Source organism: Tupaia chinensis, unplaced genomic scaffold (assembly GCF_000334495.1).
Source record: "Tupaia chinensis unplaced genomic scaffold, TupChi_1.0 Scaffold000042_2, whole genome shotgun sequence".
Taxonomy (NCBI): domain Eukaryota; kingdom Metazoa; phylum Chordata; class Mammalia; order Scandentia; family Tupaiidae; genus Tupaia; species Tupaia belangeri.
Genome location: NW_006159498.1, coordinates 1,328,095 through 1,339,226, shown reverse-complemented (window position 1 = coordinate 1,339,226; position 11,132 = coordinate 1,328,095). Strand labels below are relative to the sequence as shown.

The window sequence follows — 11,132 nt, the reverse complement described above, 5'->3', positions numbered from 1 at the left end:
ACCTTGAGGTATGCGGGTGGAAGGCTCAATAATATTAGGGTGTCATTTCTCCCCAAACTTACCTATCGATTCACTGATAGCCCATGCAAAATCCCAGCAGACATTTTTTGGGAGGGAAGAGCAGAAATATGGAAATATGAAGGACCCTAGAATAACAAAAACATTTTTCTTAAGAGAGAGATTTTTGCTATAGAGCATGTGCGCTCACCAGAGAGACAGAAAGCGAAAAATCACCCCTCCAGGGGATGGCCACGCTGCAATCTCATCTCCTCTGTTCTCCTCTTTGAATTACACCTGGCATGAGTTTGACGCTGCCGGGTCTGGGCTCTAACCATGGTCGACTATGTGTGAGTCCTGTGACATAACCATTAGGGCATCTGCTGGTCCCAAGCACCCCTCCTCTACCCAGATTTTGGGCATGTGCCCAGCATCTGTCGAAACAATTTTGAAAAAGAAGAGCAAAGGGGCCAGCAGGTGATGTGGTGGTAATGTTGCTGGACTCCCATATGGCCAACCATGGTTCAAGTCCCAGACCTGGTGGTCTGAAACTCTTTTTTTTTTTTTAAGGTTTTTGCTATAGGGCGCATGTACTCGCCAGAAAGAGAGAGACAGACAGAAAGCGAGAATTCAACCCCAGGGGGGATGGCCATGCCACACTCCCTTTTCCTCCATTCTCTTCGCAGGATCTTGGGGCACGCACGCACACATGTCTGGCATGAGTTTAGGCCACTGGGTCCGGGATTCAAACTGCAGTCGACTACGTGGTAGTCCAGCAACATAGTCATTATGCCAACTGCTGATCCTTGGTGGTCTGAAACTCATGCCAGGTATGTGTTCGTGCGTGCCTGAGATCCTGGGAGGAGAAAGGAAGAGAAGGGACTGTGGTGTGGCCATCCCACCTGGGAGGAGGGCGGTGATTTCTCACTTTCCTCTCACTGTCTCTCTGGCAAGTGTACGCACTCAAGGCAAAAACCTCTACAAAAAGAAAAACAAAGCTGGAGGATTCACACTAGACAATATTAAGACTAAAGCAGGACTGACAGGTGGTGTGGTGGTTGAGGGCTCTGGACTCCCACTTGGATGACCATTGTTTGAGTCCCAGACTTGGTGGCTTGTTTTTTCATTTTTTCTCTCTCTCTCTTTCTCTCCTCTCTCTCTCTCACTCTGTCCCTCTCTGGTCAAATTTAAATAAATAAATAAAGTTTAATAAAATAATTCTTAAAAAAAAAAAAAAGACTTACTATAAAGCTATCATATTGCCACGAGGGTGACAGGTAGGCCAGTTCAGTAGAGTGACTGTCCAGAAGCAGACCCCCCCATGGGTAGGCCCGGGTTTACAGTAACGGCCCTGCAACAGTCCGGGGGCAAGATGGCCTTTGCAGTAAACTAGGGAATGAGATAAAGTCGATCTCAATTCTTACCTCACACTTACATACAGATTAATTTGAGCTAGATTATAGACCTAAATGTGAACGCTAACACAACCTTTAGGGAAAAAAAATGGGAGAATATCTTTATGATTTGGGTAGGTGAAAACGAAACACAAAAAGCACTATCACAACACGGGATGCTGGGCTGGCCCTGCAGCCTGCTTGCTGGCTAAGGAAACTAGGTGCCACCCAGCTGAGCATGATTCGAATTCTGGCCCAGGCAGCTTGAAAAGCATGCTGGGAGCACGTTGCTTATGCACCCCAAATCTCAACAGGATGGAGAAACGGAGGAGAGACTGTGGTGTGGTCATGCCCCATTGCTGAGGTGGGGGCTTTTTCCCTCTCTCTCTGCCTCTCTCTGGCAAGTGCATGTGCCCTCTCCTCATTGAAAAGAATGCAGTACCTGTAGATGGAGTAATGACTATGTCACTGGACTTCCACGTAGTTGACCATGGTTCAAGTCCTGGACTTGAGGGCTTAAAGCTCACGCCAGGTGCGTGTGAGTGCACACCCAAAATCCCGAGAGGAGAATGGAGGAGAGGGGCTTGTGGCGTGGCCACGCCCCTGGGGGATAATTTCTCGCTTTTTGTCTCCCTGTCTCTCTGGTGAGCACATGTGCCCCATAGCAAAAATCTCTTTTTTAAAAAATGCTATATTAGGATTCATTACAATTTGTAATGTCTCTTAATTAAAAGGCAGCGCTAAGAGGGTGAAAAAGAAAAACAAGGCTAGGAAAGTTCTGATATTTAAGGGACTTCAAAAAGTTTGTGGAAGAGATGAAATTTAAGTACAAGTTTAGAGGCCAGCAGGTGGCATAGTGGTTAAGTCGCTAGGCTCCCACACGGATAACTGCGGTTTAAGTCCCGGATCTAGTAGCTTGAAATTTACACTAGGAGTGTGTGAATACATGCCCCAAATCCCAGGAACCAGGAAGAGAATGGAGGAGATGAGATAGTGGCATGGCCATCACCCCAGGGGGTGATTTCTCGCTTTCCTCCCACTGTCTCTCTGCCTCTCCAGCATGTGCACATGCCCTACGGCAAAAACCTGAGCTAAAACATTGGTCAAGTATGTCACAAAAAGAATTTAGTGGGCTGTGGCAGGTGGCGTGGTGGTTGAGGGCGCTGGACCTCCCACATGGCTGACTGTGGTTCAAGTCCCAGACCTCACAGCTTGCTTTCTCTTTTCCTCTCTCACTGTCTCTGTCTTGTCAAATTAAAATAAATAAATGAAGTTAATTAAAAAATAATTCTTTAGGGACCAGCAGTTAGCATAATGGCTATGTCACTGGACTCCCACATAGTCAACACGGTTCGAGTCCCAGACCCGGTGGCTTAAACTCACGCCAGGTGCATGTGCGTGGGTACCCAAGATCCCAAGAGGAAAATGGAGGAGAAGGAATTGCGGTGTGGCCATCCCCCCTGGGGGGTGATTTCTCGCTTTCTGTCTCCCTGTCTCTCTCTGTCTGGTGAGTGCACGTGCCCTATAGCAAAAACCTGTCCAAAAATATATGTATATATTCTTTACAAAAACAAAAATGGCAAATACACACTTGGGGAACTCAGTCATCAAGCTGAATGTGCATATTCTCTGTGACCCTGTAATTCATCTCTTGAACCCGAAAAGAAATGAGTGTTTATGTCCACCATGTATGAGTACCAGAATGTCCACAGCAGCTTTAATTCCTAATGTCCAGCGATGCGGTTAACTACGTCCATTGACAGCAGAAGGCTGGTGCTCCTACGGTCAGGCCCACACCACCGTGAGAGAGGAAAGCACCAGCAGCCAGGGCGGCTGCACAGACCCACGCTCTGGGGGGCTGACCCAAGCGGGAAGAATTCACGCCCAAGGCCTCCCTGAGCACACCAGGCACACACGTGCCCATGGCAGGGCATGGTGCTGAGACCACGTCTTTGTTGCTTCTCTCATAGAACTAAACAAGCTTTTTAAATGATGACTGATGAGGGGGCTGGCAGGTGGCGTGGTGGTTAAAGGCGCTGGATTTCCACATGGCTGACGGCTGTTCAAGTCCTGGACCTGGTGGCTTGCTTTCTCCCTTTCCTTTTCCCTGTCTCTGGTCAAATAATAATAATAATAATGACAAATGGAAATAAATCAATATATAATTTTTTTTGAATGACTGTTGAGACCAGCAGATGGCATAATGGTTACGTCACCGCACTCCCACGTGGTTGACCGCGCTTTGAGTCCCAGACCTGGTGACTTGAAACTCACACCGGGCACATGTTCATGCATGTCCAAGTTCCTGAGAGGAGAAGAGAGGAGAAGGGATTGCGGCATGGCCATCCCCACAGGGTGATTTCTCGCTTTCCCTCTGTCTCTCTGGAGAGCGCACATGCCCCACAGCAAAAATCTCTCTTAAAAAAGAAATGACTGATGTCCTCAGCAATATGGATAATGTCAAGCGAAAGAACTCGACACAAGAGGACATGCTTTACGATGCCACTTAGAAGAGGTTCAAATCAGGCCCAAACGATCTGAAGCAAAGGACATGAAGGTGGTGGTGGCCCTTGAGGGGGCTCTGACCACGAGAGGGCATGCAGGGCTTTGCCAGGGTACAGGACGTGTCTGCGTGCTGGCCTGGGGCGCCTACATGGCCAGGGAGCTCACGTCACCACACCTAAGCTGTCCCTCGGTTTATCAAGGAGAGCTGGCAGGGCCGCTGGCCGGGGCCGTGGTGAGGCGACGCTGAGGCTGCGCCCACGCTGGGGCCCAAGGTTCTCTGCCCGAGGCCTGTCCAGCACACTGGAGGTGGGTGTGCACCATGCCTGCGCCCCTGGGCTGCAGCTGGAGTGGGTCATAGCATGAGACCCGGCTGAGGGTGCCTGTCTCTGTCGCCTGTCTCTGTCTCTCCCTCTCCTTCTCTTTCTCTCTGTATCTCTCATGGAAGAAATAAATTAACTTAAAAAAAAAGTTAATCTTGGGCTGGCCCTGTAGTGATGTGGTTAAGCCAGAACCACATGGCTGTCCACAGTTCAGGTCCTGACCTTGGGCCTACAGGTGACATGGCCGACCACAACTCAAGGCCAGGACCTGGTGGCTTGAAAATCATGCCAGGTGTGTGTGTGCATGCCCAAATCTCGGGAGGAAAAGAGCATTTTACGGATTTGGGGATACAGCACATACACGGTGAGAGATGGGGGTCGAGACCCACTCTGAAAGGTGACACGGTGTTTCACCGACGCCTCACACCATGACCTGAAGATAATCCTCTCTGCTATTTCATGACCGTGACCCGTCTCAGGAGACAGGTGAGGTCCCACTGGTAGCGCCATGCCGGTGCTCGGAATGTTTGGACTTTAGAGAGTTCGGGATTCCAGATTCAGGGCTAGGAATGCGCACCGTAGACTCCAGAGTGGAGCTGCCACGTGCCAGTCACTTGTGGAGCACGTCTTGTTTTTCTTTTTTAGACAGAGGTTTTTGCTGTAGGGCACGTGCACTCGCCAGGGAGACAGAGACAGAAAGTGAGAAATCACCCCTCGGGGGATGGCCATGCTGCAACCCCTTCTCCTCCATCCTCTTGGGATTTGGGGCAAGCACGCACACGCACCTGGCATAAATTTTATTTTAAAATAACTATTTCATTTAACTTTTTCTTTATTTACTGATTTATTTTATTTTAATTTGACCAGAGAGAGACAGAGCAAGAGAGAGGGAGAGAGGGAAAGTGAGAAAGTAAGCCGCCAGGCCCGGGACTCGAACCATGGTCGGCCATATGGGAGTCCAGTGCCCTTAACCACCGCATCACCTGCCGGCCCCCAGTGAATTTGAAGCCACCATGTCTGGGACTTGAACCACGGTCAGCCACGTGAGAGTCTGATGACATAACCGCTACGCCACCTGCTGGTCCCACAGCTTGGCCTGACCACCCAGTGATTACATCGGGGTGGGGGGTAGGACCTCCAAGTGAATTTATTTAAGCCCCCTTGTGACTCCAGCTGGAGCTGAGAGCCCCTGGGCACCTGGAAGAGCAGCAGAGGCGGGCAGCGTGGGCAGCGCAGGCAGTGGTGGGTGAGGAGGGGAGCCCCTCTGCTCTGCAGCACGTCGGTCTCCGCAGGTGTCAAGGCCCCTCAGACCAGACCCTATCTCTCCCGCCCACTGACCTGGGGCCTGTAATGGCCAGAGTTAGCAACTGGGAACCCGCCCTGTGAAATCTGAATCTGAATAAACACATTTTTATTTCTATTTACCCGAAATCCCCACGTCCTGTGCAATTTTAGTTTATCTGGAATATCTGAAATTTGCGAGTGTCCTAGACTTTATCTGACATCCCTGCTTGGGCCCCGCTCGCACTAGATCCCACGGCCTCACCCTGGCTGACACCTTGACACCTTCTCCGAGGCCGAGGGGGGTGAACCAGGAGTCCCTGTCACCACCATCTCCTTGGGCCAGCCTGAGAGCCACTCAACTGCCCCTGTTGCAGCCCTGGCCTGCAGGCTGCTGAGCCGGGTGAGGCCTGGGGACCACAGACGCCACCAGGGCCAGCTGGTGGACTGCCCAGTGCATGCGGCCTCCAGGAGAGTGCCTCAGCCCGGTTAGAGAGGAAGACCGAGCACTGAGGTCCTCCAGTCGCCTGGGGGCTCTGACAGCCAGAGGTCAGTCCACAGAGGGTCTGAGCTGGGGCAGGCAGGCAAGACCAGAGGCACGAGCGGGTGCCACCCCGGTGTCCCTAGGGCCTGTCCTCGGAGAGCCTCACCTGTGGGGAGGGACCGCCCCGGGTCCCTGCGGCTCTGCCTGGTCCCTGAGAAGCCCCAGGCCCCAGCTGACCTGTCGCTCCACCAGTGGCCACACCTTATCTTAGGCTTCCTTCCTGGGGTCTCCATCCCCACGGAGGCTGCCAGGCCCTCTGGTGGCGACCACTGCTCTGCCACTTGCTGCTTGGTGGCCGGCCGGCCAGTGCTGGCTGCCCACAGCTCAAGGCACGGCCCCTTTGATCGCCTTACCGACTCCCTGCCTGCTCCCTCCCAGGACTGGGGGATTCCATCCCGGCCCTCTTGAGGTGGCCCCAGGAAGGAGGACATGGGGCCTACACCTCGATGCCGCCCCAAACTTTGCAGATCCCTGTAACCCAAGTAGGAGCCCAGCCCCCGGAACAGAAGAGCGGGTGCCCCATTTGCAGGCTGTGGGACACAAGCGAGCCCCAGGCTGGGAGAAGCACCTGCCCTAGGCGTCCGGTCACCAGGAGGTCACAGCCAGCCGTGCGCCCTCTGTGTTGAGCTAACCAACTCTGGCGGGCAAGCCTCGTCTCCCCAAGCGAGGCCTGGGCTGCCCACTGGCAGGGGGTAAGCAGGCCCTGCCCTGGACCTGGGGCTCCACACCTTCCTCGGGCAGGTCCTGGTGTCTGTCACTGTGCAGGTGGGGACTGAGGCACAGAACAATGATCGCCTCCTGGTTCTGCAGCCAGGGAGGGCCCTCAGTGGGGCCTGCAGTGGGGCCCACACTGCTCGGGGTCTGCTGCCTGCCCAACTACGGTGCCTTCCGGGGCTTCCTGCCCTGCTGAGACACCATGGTACCCAGGAGCCCGGCTGTCCCCAGGGCCGGTACTGGGCCACTGCACACTACGAGCCACTCCGTCCAGCAGCCCGGCTCCCGGGGACCCCTTCCCAGGGTCCTAGTCCACCTCCCCAGGTTGCTCCGGTCCCGAGGGCCTCCGTCCTTCCTGCCGGCTGTGCCCACTTCCTCCCCAGGTCTCGACTTACCTCCCAGGCCTCGATGGTGGTCTGGGCTTGCCGAGACTGGGGGTGCAGGAGGTCTCCATCTGTGCCCTGGGCCCAGCCCTGCTCCAGCCGTGGAGGCCGGTGGAGGCCCAGGGGTCTCTGGGTGGTCCGAAGGGGCCGGGCCTTACCACGCTGTGCGGAGGGAGGGCGCTGCTGCCACCGCAGCCGGCTCACCTCTTCCTGCGCTGGCTCCCCTCAGCCTTCCTTCCTGTCTGATTTCAAACGCCAGCAGCCTCGCAGCGCATCGATGAGCAGAGCAGCCGCGGCCCGGCTGTCTGGCTTTGTCACCACCCTGTGTGTGGGGGGGTGGGGGTGGGGGGAGGTGCCCCTGGAAAGCGCCAAAGCTGTGACCCCTCACCGCCAGCCGCCCAGAAAGACTCACCTGCAGTGGATGCCGGCTCCCAGGCAGTGGTCAGGATGGGAGGCCCAGTGCGTCGTGGGGAGCTCAGTGACTCTGAGGTCACACAGCTGACAATGGTGTCGCCGGGCAGACTGCCCCCCACCTCCAGGCGCCAATGCCCCACAGCCTCCCTTCCTGTACCTGTCACACAGCTGTACCCCAGTGTCTCCCTGTGAGTCGCAGGGCCCCCAAAAGCAGCTCACTGCTCCGAGAGGAGCCAGCAATGTGGCTGTTCTCGGCGGGAGATAACGGGGCTGCAGAGGAACGGAGACAACAGGGTGGGCCGAGTGACGGGGCCTGGGGTCTGCCCCGCCAGTGGTGGTGGCAGAGAGTGATGGGTTCAGATGCACACAGCGGCCCGTGTACATGGCGGGGAGGCGTGAGTGGGTGTTACCAGCCCCTTCTCCAGCACGTGTGAGCAGACAGAAGTGCTGGCATGACCCGTCTGACACCAGAACAGCCAGGTGCTGGGAGGGCAGGACAGGCCCCCACGAAGCCAGCCGAGGTTCTATGCAGGCTGAGCACAGAAGCAGCGGCTGCAGCCTGGGCGTGGGGTGCAGTGCAGGCCTGACACCGGCCCACCACAGGATGCTGGGACCTACAGGGCCTGGTGGTCTGTTACCAAGGAGGTCAAGAGGCTCGCTCCGCGCCCCCCTCGGTTCACAGGGACGAATCCTGGGGGCACTTGAGTTACTGCCCCCACAGGAGGCCCCTCAGCCCAGGCAGGCTGGTCTGTGCCCTCAAGTACCTCTGGACTGCTCCTGGTGGGGTGGGGTGTGTGGGGAGTTCTGAGTCGTCCTCACTTCCTGTCCACCCAGAGCTGGGGCCACCTAGACAGGCAGGAGCCTCCTCCTTCCCGCAGGGGTAGGGGCCCTCCTCTGCGAGCCCCTGTGCCTGGGCCCAAGTTGTACCTGCGATTCCCCGCGTGGCCATGTCCGTGCCGGGGCAGGACTGGGGCCACGGGAAGTGGGGCAGGCCGGGGGCCTCATCACACAACAGACAAGTGTGGACTCTCACCCACTACGGCGCCTGCCACAGCCCACTAAATTCTTCTAGTGACACATTTGACCAATGTTTTAGTTCATTTTGAGTTTTTTTTCTTACTGACTTGTAAGCACTTTTTATATGTTTAGGATATGTATGAGAGGTCTTCAAAAAGTTCATGGAAAATATGCATTCTTAAAAAAAAATGGATTGCTATTGTTTTTGTACCAAAATAAACTTGTACTTTTTTCTCTCTTTTTAATTTTTATTTTGGTATCGTGTGTGTGTGCTTGCCAAAGACTGAGAGAAAATTAGAAATCACCCCAAGGGGGGTGGCCACGCTGCAATCCCCTTGCCTCCATTCTCCTCTTGGGAAGTTGGGCATGCACGCACGTGTGCCCAGTGTTTTTCTAGTGGCTGGATCTGGGACTTGAACCACTCAGGGACTATATGGGATCTAGCTGCCTGAACCTCCAGGCTATCTGCTGGCCCGTGCCTTGTGTGAGTTCATGAAAGCAGAGATGGAGAGAGGGGGAGAAGTACTCTCCACAGGGCCTGCTCAAGGCTCGACCCCTCCTCCCACCCTCCTGCAGGACCTTGGCCAAGTGTAAGAACCTGGTTTCCCCAGTTGGGATCCGAACTCGTCAGCCACGTGGCTTCCAGCACTGCAGTCCAGCATGCTCTGGGCTCCGGACAGCACCGCCAGCCGGACCAAGGCCTTCTAGTACTAACCTCCCACCTTGTCCTGAGGGGTCCCTCGCGGCAGCTCCTCTGACCCACTGTGGTCACTGAGCAGACGGCTGTGCCGCCACGTTCCCTGCCCACAGTCCAGGCCTGACCCCGCCTGTACTCTGAGGCACTTCAGTGGCCTCTAAGGGATCTTCCCCGCCCCAGTGTGTGGCCAGCCTGGCGGCCTGAGCATCTGCAGGGTAGACCCCTCTGGAGGACAGTGCTCCCAGAGAAAGACACACAGGCTACCAGCTCACACAGGACCCTGGGACCAAAGAGCTTGAGTCTCTGCCTTCATAAATGTCTCCCTCCTTTAGAGAGATCGAGCCTGCACAGAACATGTGGCACCTTCTAAAGCAATCCCCCTATGGCCAGGATCACAGCTTCCCTCTATCTGTCCTAGGTGGGCAGCGTGGGCTGGAGCGTGGGTCCGGGCCTGTGATACGTGCTCAAGAAACCCGCTTCACCTCCCTAAGAATGGCTCGCCCCTAAGCCCCAGCTCAGGGAGCCGTCCCTGATACACACTGCTAGGCGGAGAGCCCAGTTCTGTCTCCGCTGGTTCCTGACTGACCACCCGCCCACGCACAGGCTGGGGCGCCCTGTGCATTCCCGTAAAGGCAGACTGGCTCCATGGCCTGGGAAGGCGGAACCTGCCTTTGTGATGACCTGGCCAGGCGAGGACCCAGGTTCACCGTATGGCATGGGCTTGAGCTTCAGGCAGATGCAGGGCCAAAGAACACGTGTACCTGCTTACCGAGGGCAACAGGCCAGTGGGCCAGGCTAGCAGGCACTGGGAGGGCTGCTGCAGACATGGGTCCAGGCAGGGACGGTGCAGGCATGCAGCATCCAGGTTTCTATAAAGCTGTTTATTGCACATCACGTAATGCTGACTGCACTGTGTTCACGACGGAGAAGGACGTTCCCACGGACCGCAGCCCTGGGTCTTCCTGTTCTGGCCTGAGCCTGTGCCCCATGCCATTTCAGGGTGGGAGGCAGTTCAACCCCAAATGGAACCGGTCAGAATGAGCGAGCTCACGCTGGACTCAGAGCTGCGCTGGGGCCAGGTCAGACTGCGGGGGGCAGTGGCATGTCTCAGAGGACAGCAACCCTGGTGTGGCGGCACAGGGAGCCTGCTGGTGGTGGCCATGACTGGTCTGAGTGCTGAAGAGGACAGGCCCAGGCCGGCTGGGGTGGACTGGACCTGGAGTGCAGCTCAGGATGCACTCAGGCATCATTCTTGGGACTAGTGGGCAGAGCAGCAGAAGAGGCAGCCCAGGGCTTTGTTCTGGCCACCTGGCAGCAGCCACCACCCTCTGGAACACAGGGGACCTAACTGGGTGGCCCTGGTGGGGGAGAGCTGGAGCTCAAACCCGGGGCGATGTGCCCCAAGCACCACTGGGCAGCGGCACTGCCAGGACAGCTGGTCAGTGGTGCCGCATATTCATAGACGTGGTCCCGAGGCCCTGAGTGCCTGGAGGCCAGACTTGAGCCAGTGTTCCAGTGCCCCCGTGCTCCGTGGACCGTCAGTGGGGGCAGTGGGTGTGACAAAGACCCACAGCTGCGGCTGGGGAGTGGGGCCCTGTCAGTCGCGCTCCCCTTTCTTCTTGCCCGGGGGCCGCCTCTTCTTGCCCTTGAGCTTCTCCTTCCGGGCGGCGGCAGTGGTGAAGGTGATGCCCTGGGCATCCAGGAAGTCCAACAGCGGACCCGCGGCCACACGGATGCCATTCTGCCTCAGCTCGGCCTGCAGCTCCGCCAGCTCGAAGGGCTGGTACCGCAGCACCTTGCGGTACAGCGCCGGTTGTGAGCGAATGTAGCGCCTCACCGCCTCCTGCGTGTCGGCTGCTGCGGGCG

General features: G+C 56.3%; 2 protein-coding genes across 7 annotated transcripts in view; both read right to left on the bottom strand.

The window, feature by feature from the left end:
* NLRC3 (NLR family CARD domain containing 3) overlaps positions 1 to 7,373 on the bottom strand; it is a 35,030-nt gene extending 27,657 nt beyond the window's left edge. For 5 of the 6 annotated variants that reach the window (XR_003549925.1, XM_027773192.1, XM_027773185.1 and 2 more), the window contains exons 1-2: positions 7,151 to 7,373; positions 63 to 146 (exon numbers count right to left, since the gene is read on the bottom strand). The gene's annotated coding sequence lies outside the window, so the exon portion shown is untranslated. The remainder of the gene's footprint in view (positions 1 to 62; positions 147 to 7,150) is intronic. The other variant, XM_027773190.1, reaches the window with a different exon arrangement.
* A 1,578-nt stretch (positions 7,374 to 8,951) lies between these two features.
* Positions 8,952 to 11,132, bottom strand: part of SLX4 (SLX4 structure-specific endonuclease subunit) — a gene marked incomplete at its 5' end in the record, with an annotated part of 25,676 nt that continues 23,495 nt past the window's right edge. Inside the window, one exon of the mRNA XM_027773177.1 lies at positions 8,952 to 11,106. Coding sequence (XP_027628978.1) covers positions 10,864 to 11,106 — 243 coding nt within the window. The remainder of the gene's footprint in view (positions 11,107 to 11,132) is intronic.